Source organism: Desmodus rotundus, chromosome 5 (assembly GCF_022682495.2).
Source record: "Desmodus rotundus isolate HL8 chromosome 5, HLdesRot8A.1, whole genome shotgun sequence".
NCBI lineage: Eukaryota > Metazoa > Chordata > Mammalia > Chiroptera > Phyllostomidae > Desmodus > Desmodus rotundus.
Window position 1 is genome coordinate 78593725 of NC_071391.1, and position 19182 is coordinate 78612906.

Here is a 19182-nt window from a genome sequence, read left to right on the forward strand (position 1 = left end):
GTGAAAGGAAAGGGCCCAGATTAAATTTAAACTACTGACTTTGGAAGGTCAAAAGTGGAATAGCCTTGCACTAGCAACTTGGCAAGTGTTGGGGGGTGGTGGGCGGGGATATGGGGGAGGGTTCCCTGATCGCCTCTCAAACCACAAGGATCTTTCTTCAGCCCACCGCAGGCGGGGCTACTAGGCTGTTGGGCAGTCAGGCTCCGCCCCGCTGTCCTTTGGCGGCCGGCCAATAGCCGCGGGCTGCCGCGGGCCGAGGCTGCAATTGGAGGAGGCCTGGCCACACTGGCGGCCTTCCCCGAGCCTTCTCGCTAGGGGGCGCGGTGGGGTGAAGGTTGCAACACTCGCTTTGTCAGTGTCCTTGGCGTCTTCTCACTGAACCTGGCGACCATGGCTGTACTGGGGGTCCTTTTGCGCCGCGGCACCCGCGGGCGCAGCCTCCTGCTTCGGATGCAGATGAAGGTGAGACGGTCTGGGACCCGGGTCTATGTGTGCCGTTTCCGCCTTGGCAGGGTCCGGCCTGCGGGCCAGACGGAGCCGAAGTAGTAGGCCTCAGGGGACCCCCTCCTCGTGACCCATGTCCACAAAGCCCCCCCTACCCCCCACAACGCGCACAGCCTGGGTTCTGTTACAAAGTGCGTTTCCCTTCCTAGGATTTCTTCTGTGATCGTAATAATCGCTTACTGGTCTGTTGAAGGGGCCACGTAGTTTAGCAGGCGGACATACGGGATTGGCTCTGGCCTTTCCTGGTTGTATCCAAGGCCCATAAACCCATAAAACCATTTCCGAGCTTTTTCAAATAAACATATCTGCGAGCCGGGGTCGGGGTGGGGTCGAGGGCCGGGTGGTGGGGAGGACTGGTTCCAGGTCTCGCGATTCTCAAGTCCCCTTATATAATATGGCATAGCATTTCCATATAACTGCAACCCTCTGTGTATATTTTGTCACCTCTAGAATACTTATAACACCTAAGACAGGGTATGTATTGTGTAAATAGATGTTATACTGTATCGTTTAGGGGGTAATTACAAGGGAAAAAGTCTGTAAATGTTTGGTACAGTGCAGCCATTAATCATTTTAGGCTTAACTACATGCTACACATTAACAACAGTGTAACATTTTTGCCAAATTTTTAAAAAAGATTTTATTTATTTCTAGAAAGAGGGGAAGGGAGGGAGAAAGAGAGGGAGAGAAACATCCATGTGTGGTTGCCTCTTGAGCACCCCCCACTGGAGACCTGACCCTCAACCCAGGCATGTGCCCTGACTGGGTGCCAAATATTTTCCATCCCTGGTTGGCTGAATCCCTAGATGCAGAACCCCTGGGTATGGAGAGACCACTGTACTTGATAAATAAATAAAGCTTACATTCCGAAGGTGTCCAGAGACATGTTTCTCCTCTGGATGTTGTGTTTAGGGAATACAGGAGTGACATCTTTGAAAAAAAAAAAAAAAGAATTTGTTTCCTGTGTATCAAAGCAAGGTAGCTCACACCTCAGATTTAGGATCTAGCAAAACTTAAGGCATCATTTTCATCGGGGGCCACATCAGCCTCGCGGTTGCTTTCAAAGGGCCTTCAAAGGGCCGAATGTAACTTTAGGACTGTATGAATGTAACTACTCCTTAACAGCTGAGTGAGAGCTCAGTGCTGCTGCTGGGTGGAAAAAAGGTGGCCGACCGGATAAAACAAGGTGGAGGGCCGGATCTTGTGTTTGCCACCTGTGCCCTAAGGAGGACATAGAGAGCATCAGGGTGTGGTTGGTGAAGTGTGAGTTTTCCACTTCCGTTGGGATGATAAGCTTTGAAATTTATTTATTTATTCCAAAGTTTATTCCAGTTATTTTGGAACAGTTCGGATTTGACCCAAGTCACTGGGGTCACTTGGTATTTTTGTTTTTGTCATAATCAGAGGTCAGGGAAGATTGATGTGGGAGGAAAACAATAGTGTAACAATAGTTTTCCTCCCAGATGTGAAGTAACTAGTGTGCTGGTAATAGGTGAGCATTATGCAAGAGACTGTGAAAAAATAAATGGAGAACTTGACAAATAATGGAGTGAGGGTGTGGAGCCAAAGGAAAAGGAAGAGTCTAAAATTAATTCCCGTGACTGAGATAATGGAAAAGTCAGGAGGAGGAGGTTTCCAGGAAAGATGAGTTCTTAATCAGCATATTTGTTAATTTCATGGAATGACTTGGGAAATCCAAACATGTAATTAGGGTAATCTATGTGTCAACCAATGTCCACCAGGTGCACTAGGTGAACTAAGTGCTCTGTGTAAAAAATGGGGGGGAGGAGTGCGGGAAGCAAGAGCAGAACCTTGTTACAGTTTGGGTTTACATAGGTGTTGCTAATGAGAAAAATGATGCTGTAGGTTATATACCATATAACTTACTGTGTTCATTTTTTTTTTAAAGTATATTCTATTGTCCTGGCTGGTGTGGCTCAGTGGATTGAGTGCCGACCTGTGAACCAAAGGGTCGCTGGTTCGATTCCCAGTCAGGGTACATGCTTAGGTTACAGGCCAAATCCCCAGTTGAGGGCACACAAGAGGCAACCACACACTGATGTTTCCCTCCCTCTCTTTCTCCCTCCTTTCCCCTCTCTCATGAAATAAGTAAATAAAATCTTTTAAAAGAGTATATTTTATTGAATATGCTGTTACAGTTGTCCCAGTTTTTCCCTTTTTGGCCCTCTCCGCCCAGTTCCTCTCTTCCCTCCTGTGATACACCACCCCTGACCCCCTCTCACTGCCCCACGCTTAGTTCATGTCCATGGGTCATGCATATAAGTTCTTAGGCTTCTCCATTGTCTATACTGTTCTTAACATCCCCCTGTCCATTCTGTACCTACCCAATTATGCTTCTAAATCCCTGTGCCTTTCCCCCCATTTTCCCCCCGTCCCCCCTCACAGCTGATATCCCTCCAAATGATCTCCATATTATGATTCTCTCCCTGTTCTAGTTGTTTGCTTAGTTTGCTATTGTTTTTTTAGATTCAATTGTTGATAGTTGTGAATTTGTTGTCATTTTAATGTTCATAGTTTTGATCATCTTCTTTTTCCTAAATAAGTCCCTTTAACATTTCATATAATAAGGGCTTGATGATGATGAACTCCTTTGACTTTACTTTGTCTGGGAAGCACTTTATCAGCCCTCCCATTCTAAATGAAAGCTTTGCTGGATAGAGTAATCTTGGATGTAGGTCCTTGCCTTTCATGACTTGGAATACTTCTTTCCAGTCTCTTCTTGCCTGCAAGGTTTCAACTTAATTTCGACTATTTGCCTTGGGTCAACAAATGTGGTGGCCCCTTTCCTCTTTCCTCCCACTGCTCATTTCTAACTGCTACCTAACGTTCCCCCATCAAATAATAGGAACCCAAATCTTTGGGGACTACTGGGGCAGCAACTGCTCTCGCTGCTTCCTGCCAGGCAGGGGCCTCATGGTAGTCTTGTGTTCCCATGTTTACTAACCGTTGGTCGGGAGAGGTGAAAGGAGGTGTCAGGTGAACAGTCTGCGATAGATGGCCGAGGACTGTAGTCCCAGAGGCTAATATCCTTCGGTAACGATCATTTGTAATTTTATGGTTTCTATTCTGGAAGAAATGAATTTAGTTAATAGGTTAATTATCATTGGTCCAAACATTAGTTGTATTAGGACAATTAGTTGGGGACCTGGAAAAGGGAGGAGCAACGACAAAAGCCATGACTTTGTATCCCAAAGTGAGGTTGAAGTTTTAATTTTGGATGTGGACTCAAGAATACCTTGAATGTTCTGTTGTACTTGTCCTGATTTGTTGACATAGAAGCAAAACTGCTCCTTGAGATACAGACACGTGCCTCCTTCAGAGGCAGTGAGGAGATCTAATGCCCTTCTGTTCTAGAGGGTGACCCTGCTAGGGAGTGAGTCTGCTCCTGGAGGAATGCTAAAGTCTCCCCTGTTCCAGTCAGTGCTTGGGCAGTGTCCTGGGACAGGCAATGTTGGATGCCTAAAGAGGCTCCCGGCATTGCTATTCCCATAGACGGGAGAATGCCTATGAGTGATATTAGGGGAGTGGGGGGACCAGCCCTCTTGATTAAGTGTCCCTGTGCCCTTAATGGGAATGAGAGACTGGCATGTTCCCAGGCTATGGAGACATCAGGAAGGACATATCCAAGGGAGCAAAGTCCCCTCTACTGTGAAGGGAGGATCCAATATGCCTTAGACATGCAAACCCAGTATACTCTTTCTGACTGGGGTAGTTCTGCTGCCAGGGTGATATCAATGACTTTAATAGGTGGCTTTCAACAGACATAATTGCCATTAATTTTTTTTTTTTAATATTTGGTCCCCTACTACTGGGTCCCTTAGGCTACTAGAGAGGCTGCCGCTAAAAGATCAATAGTAGGGTCATGGAATTGGGTTTCGTTTATGAATTTAGTAAAGATAGAACCCATTTTTGACCCAAAGTGTATATCTACTTGGGAATTGCAAAAGAGAGTGGTGTAAGAATCTGTTTTCTGTGGAAGAAACTGGTTGACTTGAAAGCGGGGTCTGCCTTGACAATAAGGCATTTTTGGTGAGCTTCTGTTTAAGGGCAGAGTCGGAATGACTGGCTTTGGAAATCAGTTGTGTAAAAAGTATGTCTGATCTCCCTCCAGAAATGCATGGCGTTGTGGTTAGAGCAGTTCCGTGGCTGGCGTTAGCGCAAGGAGAATCTGGGATTAGGAAACTCTGTTGACACTGTCAGAAAGCCTTCCTACTGGTGTGCCCCCTGAGGCGTTACTAATCGTGTAACGGGGAGAGCTGACCTGGATCCGACCACGCTGATTCTGTGGGAAAATAGGGCCTATTGAGGGGAGCACTCACTGCTGGTAGAGAAGGTCTTGGGACATTGTTTAATGAGGTTTTGGGTTGCGCAACCGTCCCATGGATTGGAGTGTAGAGTTCTCTGATCTAGAGGTGGAAACATTTCCCCGTTGATATGGGAGTAGGAGTGGACATATCCCCAGCTGCAGGTGGAAAGGCAAAGACCCCAAGAAATATTTAGCCTTAGGAGTTGGACTGTGTGGTTTTCCAGATTGTAAGCTGTCCCAGGTTGGGACTGGGTGGGAGTAGATAAGAAAAGAGAGAAAAAGAATAGGCTACTTCAAAAGACGAGTTTGAGGTCTTCTAGTGCAGGGGTGTCAAACTCATTCTCACCGGGGGCCACATCAGTCTCGAGGTTGCCTTCGAAGGGCTGAATGTAATTTTAGGACTGTGTAAATGTAACTCCTCCTTAACTAGGGGCAAGGAGCTCAGCGCTGCCGCTGGGTAGAAACAAGGTGCCGGGCCAGATTGGGCCCACGAGCCTTGTGTTTGCCACCTGTGTTGTAGTGGCTCACAGGAATATGTGGAATCATTTTGTCATTCCGCTGGCTCAGCTGGCTCTGTCCACAGCGTAGCTTGGGAATGGTGGATCCACCTGGATAAACTCAGGACCTTGATGTCTGTTGGAGAGGATTTAAGAACAGGGAAAGGCCCTTTCCGTGAGGGTTGTTGTTAAGAGTTGGGGGGAACCATCATTCCAAACCTTTCTTAAGGCCTGGGCTCCCAGAGGGTACAGTGGGGTAGCGGAGTCCTGGCTAGGTTTTTGCCGTAGGCCAAATTCCCTCAGGATGCCTTGAAACTAGGCTTCTAGGGAGGAAATCTCTGTCTAGTAGGAATTATGGATATAGGAAGGGTCGGCTACATGAGGCCTCAAAAAGACTAAACATTAGCCGAGCCTTGGGGGCTACTCCAGTCTGGAGTAAGGCAATTGGAGAATCCCTCCGGTTGAGAGAGGTTTCCTGAGTAATTTTTCTTTACAGATTTAAAACTTCGGCAGACTTCTGCAACTTTCACAAACTTTTTTATCCATTCAGAAATAACCACCTTTAGAATAACTCACTTTCAGTTCTGGTCCTTTAAAATTGCATCCCCATGCCTTATGCCTTCTATTACTAAAATCATACAATTTCTTTCCAACTTAATTTGAACTTTTAACTCTTAGAAATCTCAATTTCCAATGATGACCCAAAAGTAAGCAACCAGCGCTCCCTAGATTGACTTTCATGAACACATTTTATTGTTGCTGACAGCAAGTGGGGTCCTGCTGCCTGCTGCCACGCTGTAGGCAAAATTCCAGAGGCACAGGTTTGGTGATAAAGGCAAGGAGTTTTATTCAAAAGCTACACAGTTTTGGAATAACAGCTTTCCATACGCATTAGTCACTTAAGCCCATCAATTCAGCCTAAACTCTTTTTTGTTTAAAGATCTAATTTTATTTATTTTTTTAGAGGGGGGAAGGGAAGGAGAAAGGGAAAGAAACATCAATATGTGGTTGCCTCTTGCATGCCCTGTACTGGGGACCTGGCCCGCAACCCAGTCATGTGCCCTAACTGGGAATTGAACCAGTGATCCTTTAGTTTTCAGGCTGGCGCTCATTCCACAGATCCACACCAGCCAGGGCTCTTTAGCTCTAGCTTTAATCACTTAAACCTATCAATTAAGGCCAAACTCTTTCACACCTGAGTTCTCCTATCATTTTCCCTGTTTCTAATTATCTTATTTCTATAGGATTAATTTTAAAACTAAAACAACATAAGATACAAAGCTACACAATGGAAGAATGGCAGGCTTCTGCCTCAGAACTCTTCCCTCTGGGACACCCAAAGAATAACCCTGCCACCCTGTCTTGCAGCCTTTCAAGGCTGGGCAGGTTCACACAGGATTGGGGCAGATGGAAGAAAATTTGCGGAGCCAAGGGGATGCCCCTTTTCAGGGATGGGGTGATCCACGCCTGCTGCAAGCTGCGTGCCCCACTGTGGGAAGTCCCAACTCCCTTATATACTAAATGCACACAAAGCTGGCGGGGTGCCAAGATATTATATAACAGAGCATGGTTCTGCACATGCGGGCCCATACTCAAGGTTATATGAATACTCCTTAATCACAGTTGCCCGGACATCCAGGTGAGGGAGCCTGACTGACTCCATTTTCCATACAATCCATCCCTTCAGGGTTCCTCACCATACAATCTATGCGAGGGTGTCTCCTGCAAGGGTCCGTGGGCAAGGAGGGCAGAGCCCTGCACCCAGATGCTGCAACAGCAGTACAGACTGCAACAGCATGCAAGCAAAACTCAAGCGCTGCCACCCAAGACACACAGACCCATTGCCATTCATTGGTTAGAGATGTCCACCCTTCCTGCAGAGGATCACCTATCAGGTGTTCGATAGTACGGGTCTCAGAAGCTAATGCCCGTGGAGCTTGGCTGACATTGTGATGGACATCTGGAATGTACACACAGCATTCTGCCCCAGCTAGGGCACACACCCTGCCTTGTGATGCAGTGAGCATGTCTAAGGCCATACGATTTTGTAGGGCAACTTTTCTCGATACACTTCCTCATTTAAGAGGCCCAAGGAATCATGTGGTGCATTCGATGCACGAGCAGTATGCAAAGCCAAAGCAGTTATCTCAGTCTCAGTGACTATAGAAGCAGCTCGAGGAGAAGAAACAGCTAATGGATAATACCACCAGGGAGTACGCTATACCCAGTGTTGTGCCTTAAACACTTCCCAGTTGTTTGGCTGGCTTGCAAGAGTTTTCTGAACTCGAGCAGACAAATAGGGCCATGCCCAGGTACAATGGCCAGTCCAATTTCCAGGCAGATAAGGCCACCCATGTGAGCCACACACCCAGAGGGCCCCAGTGGGGACTGCAGCCCACGCATCATCCTGTGCCTCCCAGTCATGCTTCAGAGTCTGAGTCCGACACAGACCTGTCGGAGTCCAGTCCACCTGGGCTTGTCACTTTGAGGTTCTCAGTACAAAGGGGAGCTGGTCCAGCCAGCCCCACAGCCTCAGCTGTGAGCCACCCCGAGCCATCCCATATGAAGTAGCTGACTAATGGTCTGGGCCAGTCGTACCACTGCTTCACCCCAGTGTAGATGTCAGTCCAGGTCGAATTCCACAAGGGATGTGCACTGTTCCACTGGTGGTGTAATCAAGACCATTTTGAGACAGAAGCTGAGAGATGTGCCGTGGGAGGTTGACCGACATGCTCAGGGGAAGTTCAGTGCAGACCCAGCACGCTGATTGGTTAGCCACTGAGGCATAGGTATGAACCCAGTCCATTAAGGTGTTACTTTGCACCTAGGGTTGAAGACACAGCAGTTATTGGAACTCACATTGGCAATTCACGACCCTCAGGCAATATAGAAGCAAGTTTCTGGTCAGCCAATTAAGTCAGTGGCTGGCAGAGGGGTCTTCCTGGGTGTGAATACCATACATTTTCATGGGGGTATGAATACCATGCCTAATCTGGGGGTTCAGCATCTATTTGCAACAACAGTGGAAGACTCATAATGGTCCATAAGGGTATCACAGAGGTGCCACAGCGAAGCATTTCATGATCCGCTGGCTGTGGGTGTATTACCCGCAAGATTTGGGGCCGTGTCCCAGTCACCGAGGGCACAGTTTGCAAGTTCCTCTCCACCCCCTTGTCCCCAACAGGCAACAAGAGCCACCCAATGCATGTGGGGGGCTTGTATTTCCCAAGGCCAAGTCCAAGTGGCCTTTTGCCCTTGCTCCAGGCCCTCAGGAGTGGGCAAGAGAATATTCCCCTGTTTTCCCATGCTTGGTTTTAGGAAGGCATCCTTAGTCTGTACCTGCAGCTGAATTTGAGCTGCAGTCTGGTGGAGTGATGCTTCCACCGGAGCTGGGTCCTCCCTCTGACTCCTGTCATTTAGAGTCTGGAGGACAGTCCACAAGCGTTTCATCCAGTCCCCCAACGTGGTGGTGGGAGCTGTGGCTTGCAGGCCCTGCTTTCAGAGACCGTTGTACCATTCAATCATCCAGGCAGCTTGGGGGTGATAGGCCACATGGAACTTCCAGTCAATCTGCAGGTCTTGGGCCCACTGTTGCACCAACGCCCCAGTAAAATACGTCCCCCGATCACTTTCAATGATTAAGGGTCACCCATAGGCAGCGCGCAAGTGCCCCAGGGCAGCAATCGCGGCTTTCTAATCCGGGTGGCGTGCGGGGTATGCTGTTAAAAATCCAGTAGCCGTGTCCACACGTGTGATTGCATACGTGTACCCCTCCGAACTAGGAAGGGGCCTGATCATGTCAACCTGCCACTGGGTCAGTGGTACCTGTCCCCGCACCACCTGCCCAGTAGTTCCCACGCTCTCACAAGCAGACAACACACGTCTCACAAGCTTCCTTTACCTCTGCTAAGGTGACAGGTAGCCCCCAAGCTTTTATAGTAGACCACAGTGTCTTCTCCCCAGCATGTAAGAGGTGACGGTGTAGCCACTGGGTGACATCTGTCCTGACAGGCTGGCAGGAACCATTTCCAGCCACCACACCTTGGCTGGTGTATCAGCCTCATCATTCCCAGGGGAGGCAAGGGGTGCACGCCCAGTCACATGACATACAGTGATGCGCTTCTGGGGGCCTAATTCCCAGAGGTCTTGCCACAAGGCCTGTCCCCATAATGGTCTGTGCATGACCATCCATTTATTTGTATGCCAGGTAGAGATCCATGACGTTAGTCCCTGGTACACCGCCCAACTATCTGTGCAGATAGTCTGGGGAGGGGCTTCATTGGATGCCACGAGCCACGCGGCTCGCAGTCCTGCCCACTGGCTACTCTGACCTACTCCAGCATCGAACCAGATCTTCTCTGTTTCTGTTGAATTACCATAGCAGTCCCTGCTGGACCCATCAGTGTACCGTGCATCTGAGGGAGTAAGTACCTGCCCTTACTGCAAGGGGCTCGATTCCATTTATTCTGTGGGGGCAGGAGCAGTAGATTTTTCAACTACATAGGTAACAGGGCCCAACACTTCCTGCAACTTGGCCTGTAGGGAGCTAGTCGACAGAGTACGTTTTTGTTGCAGATAAGTCCCCCACTTAGCTAATGTGACGTCTGAGCCGTCCCACTGCGAGGCTTGGCCATCCAGTCTCGGACCCACCCTGCAATGGGGTAAGTGGTCCTCACCGTCATGGGTAGTCCCTGTTACAGCCTCTCTGGCCAACAGGGCAGCACACACCGCCGCCAGTTGCTTTTCAGTCAGAGAGTACCGTACCTCTGCTCCTTTCCGTAGTTGGGACCAGAGACCCAGAGGTTGATGTAGCTGTTCTGATTGCTGCCAAACACCCCACCTAAAGCCTCCTTGCGTCCCATGCACATCTAGCTCACAGGGTCTAGCAGGATCCAGAGCGTGCAAGGCCTGAGCGCGCTTAATGATGCGCTTCACTCCTTGGAACGCTTGTTCCAAGGTTGGGGTCCAGTCCCATTTCACTCCCTTTTTCAGCAAAGCGTACAAGGGGAGAACAGCTTGAGCGAGATGGGGCACGAGCACTCTCCAGTACTTAGCAGGCCCAAAAATGTCTGGAGCTGCTTCACAGCGGTAGGGGTAGGATACGCCTGAGTTTTATCTGTCACCGCATCGGGGTGACTTTTGTGTTACCCGACCAGACAACCCCCAAGAATTTGACAGGTAGTCCTGGCCCTTGCAGCTCGGCCTCGCTGACTGCCCAGCCACGTGACTTCAGGAGTGACTGCACTTGTGGCACTGCCTCCTCTAACTCGGCAAGAGAATCACTGGTTAGCAAGACGTCATCAATGTACTGGAGCAGGCGTACCTCTGGAGGCCGTGGCCACTTAGCCAGGTCTTCCGCTGCAAGCCCGTTACAGTCAGTTGGGCTGTGCAAGTACCCTTGAGGGAGCGCTGTAAAGGTCCATTGTCGGCCTTCCCACGTGAAGGCAAACTGATCATGACTCTCCGGAGCAATATCAATGGAGGAAGATGCATTTGCTAGATCAGCCACAAAGTGGTAAGTTCCCAGCTCACTGGTTAACCGGTCCATCAAGTCCACCACAGAAGGGACCGCTGCATGTACTGGGGGAACGGCATTGTTGAGCTCCTGGTAATCTACCGTCATTCTCCACGTGCCATCCGGCTTTCTCACTGGGCAAATGGGGGAGTTAAAGAGACTGTGAGCGGCCCTGATTATCCCCACCTTTTCCGACTCCCCTATAGTAGTTGTGATCTCTTCATGTCCTCTGGACAGCGGTAGTACTTCACTGCCGTCACTCGTCAGTGGGATGCCCAGCGTGTCCCTGCACAATGGCTTTCACCGCCCGCACTCAGGCGGAACTCTCCTGCAGTGGTGCGTAGCCAGTCCTTGGAGCACGTCAGTACCGAGGATATTCTCAGGAGTGGGGGACACATGAACAGTATATTCACATGGGGCCGGTCAGCCGATACCTAGGGAGAGCCGCACGGCCTTCAGCTTTACACTGTGCCCCCCATAATCATCAATAGAAGCCTCAGGCCCCAGGAACTAATCAGGGTAACCATACAGGAGAGTACGTTCTGCCCTGTGTCTACTAGAACCAGGATCCGCTGAACATTTTTAGGGGACCAGTGGATAGCCAATTCTACACGGGGCCTCCAGTCCCCGTCCAACCCCTGTAGATGGGTTCCTCGGCCTTCCCCCTATTCAAATGTCCAAAGGAGATCTCCCTCTTCTTGGGAGGTTGGCACAGCCAGGTGGTCTTCCAGCCGGACTGGACGGGCCTCTCAGGTCACATCCCCAGGTTTCCTCCTCACTGCTGCCTTCTTCCGGTGCCGCAGGAAATGTTGGTCAGCTCACAACTGTTTCCAGAGTTCTAATAAGTAGGCATTTGGCTTCCTGTCAATCTTATTTCCATTTGTCTTCCTGTCAATCTTATTTCCAATCTTAACTCTCACAATAAGAGTTCTTGGAGAAGACTGGACATTTGCGTTTGAGAAATGTAGGGAAAGAAAAGCAAGCCTCTCCTAGAATGATTTTGGTTTCATAAAGCCAATTATCTATAAGTCTTTTAAGATGAATAGAGGAAGTTTTGGAAAGATAAAAGATTTGATGGGATTTGATGGTTTGGAGCCACACCTGTGGCCCTGTAAGGACTTCATTTGTAACCAAAGATAGTTATTTGAAATACCTGAACAGTTGGGTCACTGCTCAAAAGTTTGTAAAGGGTTTGGCCAGGAACCCCGTTATCCTGTACTGCCAGGTCGATTTGGCATTCCCATGAAGGAGTGAGTGTTAGGTGGTCAGTGACATGGGCTGTGAAAGAATCACAAAGAAGAGAAGGCAGAGAGCGAAGTTTTGTTCACTTCCCAAGAGGGGAAAGTGGCCTGGTGAGGAGAGATACACCAGCAGCAAAATGTTGGGGCTTTGAGTTTAATTGGTTTGCAATTGAATTATAAAAAGGTGGGTGTGTTGCTGTTTTGTAGCCCCTGGGCTGTTAGGGATGTTGCAACTTAGGAGGTTTTGGTTGGTTTTGCATAAGGTTCAGTTTCAGTGTTATTTTCTGCCTGCGGCTGTGGGAAGTGGTTAGTCACGTTCTGCTCGCGCTTTCCAGTAGTTGCCAGTGCTGAGGTCAAGGCTCAGAAGAGTAAAATGGCAGTCATGTTTGACAAGGTCATAGGCCTGCTGGGCAAATGGCGCCAAGACAGCAAGTGGTGCAGACTTTGTCCTTTCAGTAAGGGTGTCTGCGTGATCCCCAGCTCGCATGACTCACATTTGAAGTGGGGGCCTTGACAAAGGGCTGTCCCCTATAATTATTCTAGTTCCTAATAATGGAAGGAGGCCTCTTCTGAGTAGAGGGTAAGACACTCTGGGATTATGAGAAAAGAATGAGTGAAGTAATACCTGTGTCAGAGACAACCCAAAGGAAGGGTGAAGTTTTTGGTTGTAGGCTTTCTGGCTATTCCTAAGACAGTGCAGGACTGTGAGGAGAGGGGTCTGGAAAAGAAAGTAAGGACAGAGTCGGTGGCCCCAGTATCCAGTAAGAAAGTCATTGTTCTACCTGCCATGTGTTACTCTAGACTCCAGTCCAGTCGTGGTGACCTCTGGAGGTGGGGCCGGCTGGAGTGGGCAACTTCAGTCCTGTGCCACCATCTGCAAGGTAGCTGCAGACTTGGGCCCAGGAGTTCTCTGACTTAAGGGGCAGAGCCTCCCAGTGGCTTGCCTTCTTGCACTTATAGCATGGTGCCTGAGGTAGCTTATTATGACTTGGACATTCCTTGGCCCAGTGCCCCACCTTCTAGCACACGTGACACTTGGTGTCCTGGGTGATGGACTTGGAGGGGCTTGTGAGTGTGGCTATGATTGTCCTTCAAGAGCAGCTAGAATTTGGACACGCCTGGTCCCCTGTCTTTTCTCCTTCTTCTGAGCCGCGGCCTCCCTCTCCTGGTCCCGGCTGCAAAAGACTGCACTGGCCATAGTTAACATTTTATCCAAGGAAACTGGTTTCCTGAATGAGCTTTTGTAACTTTCTCCTAATATCAGAGGCTGATTGAGTTAAAAGTTTGTCTTTTAGTGTTACCTGGCCCCCATATGTCTCTAAACCTAGATTGGTGTGCTTGATGATCTTAGTGTTTCCAGAAATGTGGTGGGTTTGTCACCCGGACCCTGACTTAATGGCAGAGACCTTGGAACAGGTTCATGCAGAGCAGGAAATGATTCCTCTCCCACTTCTGGGAAGAGCTGTTAAAGTCCCATTCAGGATCCAGTGGGGGGACTGCAGTTTCTCCTATGAGGTAGTTGCTATCTGATAAAGATAAGTTGATAGCAAATTCTCTGGCCTCCTTTATTACTATCTCCTGCTCAATATGTGACAGGATCTACCCCAGGAAAACCATCACATCCTTCCGAGTGAACTCATAAGCCAAGGTGAGGTGTTGAAAAGCATCTATTTATTTATCTGGGTTGTCAGAATAGTTTCCTAAATCGGTTTTAATTTGCCTAAGCTTGACAAGAGAATGGGGTTTGTGGATTAGCTGGGGACTGAATTCTCCCGCAGTTTCTACTAGAGGTAAGAGCCTCCCGGATGGCGGATGGGGAAGTCTTAGGGGGAGAGAAAGCAGGGGCTGTTGGTTGGGCTGGGGGCCTTAGATATGGGGGCAGTAAAGAAGGTGGTGGGAGGTTTTTTCCCTGAGTTTCTACAGCTGGAGTAGGCTCTGAAGGGGCCTGGGAATTAGAGGAAAAGTCATTGGGTGACATAGTACTGGGAGTAAGCTTCCACTCATGACATAAATCTCCACTACCCCTTAGATAACAGAACGCCTGTTCGTGAAAATTTCGGACCATTTACCAAGCTGTTTGCAGAAAAGGTCAAGCTACATAAAATTGTATTCCAATTTAAGGTCCCATTGAGTGAGCAAACCTACCCATCCCCTAGCCGATGTTAAGGCCAAGCAATGTTGCAGAAAAATATAAGTTGACTTTTTTTCAGGACTTGGGGGTCAAACTGAGGCCAGTTAGAAAGGATACATTCTAGAGGGGTACCAACAGGAATGGATTCTTGGTTTCCCATCTGGAAGGGAGAGATACTGTGAGGTGAGGTTAGAGAGCCCAGTATCCTGGGGTCTAACTTGAGGGTTTCGGCATCCCAAAACTTGGGGATCTCGGCCTCGGCCTCCAGAGATCCTGGGATCTAAAACGGATGTCTCCATCGTGGGTTGAGTGGAGGCAGAGGCAGGTCTGCTCCTTTCTTCCTGAGGGGCTGCTTACCATCCATAGGGAGAATCTTGGCATTTCCCATGTACTGGGAGCCGCAAAGGTGCGACCATGGGTGGGAGCTAGAGGCTTAACCAGGGATTGAGGAGGAAATTATAGAGGGCTAAAAGGAAAATAGGAAGAGTGGAGTCATGCAGAGCCTAGGTACCAGAGTAGTGGAGGTGAAGACTGTGGTCCCATTGTATTCAGCCTGCTTGCAGGAGGCATTTTATGAGCTGGGTTCCTCTAAAAGTTGTAATGCTGGTACGCTGGTGATGGTGCGAGTGAGTCATTAATCAGGTGTCCTGATAAGATTGTAGGACTAAATTGTACGGATTAATCCATTAACAATGATTCTCAGAATGGGGAAATACTCTCCAGGACCAATAGTCTGGACTGGCCCAGTCTCGTGGGTCCTCAGCCCTTAAGCAGAGGAGATGTCTGAGGAGGAGGGGGATCCCTGTCTTGGTAAACAATCAGAGGGGCAGGTTGCAAACCCGAATGTGTCCCCTCTGCCTCTTGAAGGCACACAAAGGACACGTTTGTGCCAACTTGTCTGCCCTTTCAAGATACTTTAGAAAGTAGGCCTGATTCATAAAGTCTACAGGAGGCCCCTGAGGAGGTCCGTGCAAAAGGTCCCCTGTTCCCACATGATATGGGCATGATGGGGCCGAGCCCATTTTGAAATGCAGGGCTCAGCGCAGACGGGTAGAGTCTAAGACCATGGGATTCCATGTAGTGGACTAACGTTAGGCGGGGCCACAGCTGGCCACAAAGTATCGGGAGTTGTCTCTTGATAGCCTCTGGCCAATGGTGGTGTAAGCAGTGTTCACGGAGGCAAGAGAAGGGAGGGGTAGCATTGTCATCCGCCCCAAGTAGTATCTTGTGAACGGACGACTTGGAGGAGCATGGCCATCATTTGGCAAGAGAGCAGGCCTATCAGCCTCCCTGCCTGCAGGATAAGCAGAGATGGTAGAGGAGTAGGGAGGCAAAAAGGCAACAGGAAAAGCTAGACCTAAAAGGAAAGATGAGGACTTATGAGTATGGCTGATTGAACAGGAAGGCATGGTCTGAAGAAAGGAGCTTAGAAAGGACAGAATTTTCTGCTGAACGTTAAAATCTTGCCTCCTCCTCTTGAGAATGAAACCTAAGTAGAGGAAGTGCTGTAGGGGTGGGAGTGTGATAGCTTTTACAACGCTCCTCGTTGCATGCACGTTAGCTTGAGGCTGGCGGGGTCCTAGTGTGTCTTCCCCGGTTCATGACCAGCTTCCCCTTTCATGGGAGTCTTCTAGTGGCGAGCACCCTAGCGGCTTTTATTTTTTTGAAGGTTTATAGTGTATTTTATTTCTTTTTGGTTTGCAGCTGTCTCCTTCATGACCTATCACTCCTACGATTGTTTAATAAGATGCACTTCTCTGCCATCACCTTCTGAGATGTTCTATCCGGTAGTCATTATTTGGATGGAGAGCTGGTTTTTTTTTTAAAGTCTGTTTTTAGGTGCATGCTGTGGGGCATGGGCAGCCGGAATTGTGACAAGAAAACCATTGTGTGAAATTTCGTCAGATCTTTGATATTCAGACTTGTTTCAATAAGTGATTTTTTCCTGTGTCTAAGAATTTAACATGCGTTGTGTATCCAGTAGTTCAATCTGATTTTGTCTGATATCCAGGGTCAGTTGAAAGGTTGTTGTTGTTCCTGTTCAGCCCACCTCCCAAGACACCTAGATGAGCTGGAGCCAGCCACCCTGCCTACTAGTCAGTATAGTTGGCCGTGAAGAGTGACTGGTGGGTGCAGCACAGGAAGAGCCCGGGGGAGCATACTTGCCTTGGGCTACCTTGGAGTTAGCCATGGCCTGCTTCACAAAGGCCTCCTGTGTCGCCTTCTTGTTTGCAGCATTGCCACTATAGGCAGCCAGTGCACTGGCCTGCAGGGCCCATCTGTAAGAGAAGCTTAGTTTTCAGGGCTTTGGTAGAGGGCAGAGGTTGATAGCATTGAGGTTGAGGATACTATTCTCTTCACTCATGCCACCAGACAAAAAGCAGATGTGAAGAACAGCTGCAGGAAGAGTACAGTGGAGAGCTGTGACAGTGGCCGTAGCCACTCGCTCTGGAGTGTACTTCTTGGTGCAGGCATGTCCAGGAGTCACCATGTTGGGCCTTAGCAGGGTGCCCTCCAGCTAAACATGGTTGTGGTTTCTTTAATTCTGTAGTTCTAAGACTTCCATTCAACTCAATTTCTGACAGTTCTGAGTGATGGTTGTTCTATATGTTAGTTGTAATTTTGATGTAGTTGTGTGGAGGCGAGCCGTGTCTGCCTACGCTGCCGTTGTGACTGGAAGTCCCCCCTAGTGGCTTTCAAATGCTTGACCTGTGCCCACTTGGAGCAGCAATTTCTCGAGAGGGAGAGAGCAAGATATTCTCAGCAAAACCAAAAATGGTAGGCCTGCCATCTGACCAGGAAGAGGGCCCAGGCAACGTAAAAGAGTACAGAAAGATCAAGGATCCGTGGTGAAAGGAAAATTGTAATGGAAGAGACGTACCCTATCCAGCGATCTGAGTCACACCACCAAAAGATGTTACTGGAGCTCCGTTCTTCTCACTGATGCAGTAGAGAATTACAGCGAGATGAAAGTGAATGAGTAAGAATTTTATTAGTCCATCCTAAAGAGAGAAAAGGCCTGCTGAGAGTAGTGAGAAGGGCATGAGTCTCCTGAGTCTGCTGCTTTAAGTGTTTGCATGATTGTATTAGCACAGGGGAGGGGTTCTACAGTGATTGACAGATAACTCTGGTGACATGACTTTAGTCTCTTCTGCGCATGCCCTTTCCTGTGATTCTCCATGACTGCCCACACGGGGCGGGGTGGGGTGGGTAAAAGTGCAATAGAAATTTTGCTAGCAAGGGCAGTTAACTGAAACTATTTCAACTGTTTGCCTTGAGTCCACAAGTGTGGTGGGCCTCCTTCCTCCTACCGCCCGTTTCTAACTGCTGCCTAACAAAAGGAGGTCTGCCTGTTTTGGTCACTTGAATTCAGTGGTCATTTACTAACCATGGAAATCTGTTTGCTTTGACAGGATTTTCAGTATTAAGTGCCATTTTGTAGAATGGAACTTGATCTGTCTGTACGTTTAGTTTTTTTAACCGTAAAACAAGAAGAATAGTACCACTGTCTGGTTCTACCTCTAAAACGGCGATTTTCAACCAGTGCGCCACAAGAATTTGTAAAACATGCATGACTGTTTAGTCAGGGGCACTGACCTCTTTCCCCTTAGAGTATCAAATAAAAACATGATGACAGCCAACGCAACAATAGCCGTCTGGTGTGAATGAATCAAAATTATACCTCTTTTTTGTCAGATCGGCAAAAAATACATTATTTGGTGTCCTACAGAAAGAATTCAGTAACTAGTTTATGTGTGCCATGAGATGAAAAAGGGTGAAAATCACTGCTCTAAAACATATTCCAAATCTCTCAATTTGTATCCAGACTCTTGTGACCTCCCTGGCACTAGCCGCATGAGCTCCTGCCTGGGCTCCTCCTTTTTCCACTCCTCTCTTATACAGTCCATTCTCCACTGTGGCCAAAGTGATCATTTTATAACAGAAGAGCCGTCAGTGGCTTCTCATTGCACAGACCAGAATCCAGACTCCTTCTTGTGGCCTTTTGGGTCACTGCTTACTATTGTAGCCTGAACTCAGCTCTGGCTCTGCTTTCCTGAGTGTGTGGCTCCTGCCACACTACTCCACTCTCTACACTTGTTATGTGCCAACCTCGCTCCTAATTCAAGGCCTTTGTCCTGGTTCTTCCCTGTGACTCAGATGCACTTTCCCTAGATCTTACCAAAGCTGACTCTTTAATATTTATTTCTCAGCTCCAGTGACATGTCCAGAGAGCCCTTTTTTGACCACCCCATGTAAAATAGGCCCTCATGCTAGCTCATTATCCCATTTTGTGGCTTCATAAGGTATTTACCTTCCACGAAATGGTTTTGAGTTGCTATTAAGCATCAGACTTTGTTCAAATATTTTATAGCATCTCCTGCCGTCAGCCTCTTCTTGGAACTCACTGTCCTGTGGAGGGCGCTGAGGGTTACACAATTATGTGTTCTAGGAAAAATGAGAGTGTCCATAGACAGGCTGCTGTGGATGCTGGGGTGGATTTCCTCCCGCCGAGGAGGCAGTACAGCTGAGTTCTCCTTGAAAGATGATTGTGCTATGACCTTGTCGTTCATTCCTGAGGTCCTTACTGAATAGCAGGCACAGTGCAATAAATGAGACAGCCCTGCTCTCGGGAGGCAATGTGAACCCCATATTTACACAGTGTGAGAGGTGCTTTGAAGAAAGTAAACATGTTGAAATAAGGCCGCCAACTTTTTGGGGGGAGGCCGACTTTAAATAGAGTAGCTAGGGAGTAGCATGTGTCTTTTGAGCTGAGAACTAAGGAATGAAAGTGAACCAGCCATGAAGAGCTGAGGAAAGAGTCTTACTGGCAGAGGCACACTGCAAGATCTTAAGGTGGAAATGGGTTCCGAAGAAGGAGGGGGCTGGTGTGGCTGGTGCAGCAAGAGTGACATAACTTTGGAAAGGAAATCAGGAGTCAGATCATGCAAGGCCCTGTAGGTTAAGGG

General features: G+C 48.5%; 1 protein-coding gene across 1 annotated transcript in view; it reads left to right on the forward strand.

Moving 5' to 3' along the window:
- The first annotated feature begins 307 nt into the window (after positions 1-307).
- ACAT1 (acetyl-CoA acetyltransferase 1) overlaps positions 308-19182 on the forward strand; it is a 48226-nt gene continuing 29351 nt past the window's right edge. Inside the window, exon 1 of the mRNA XM_024570743.4 lies at positions 308-462. Coding sequence (XP_024426511.2) covers positions 391-462 — 72 coding nt within the window. The 5' untranslated portion in view covers positions 308-390. The remainder of the gene's footprint in view (positions 463-19182) is intronic.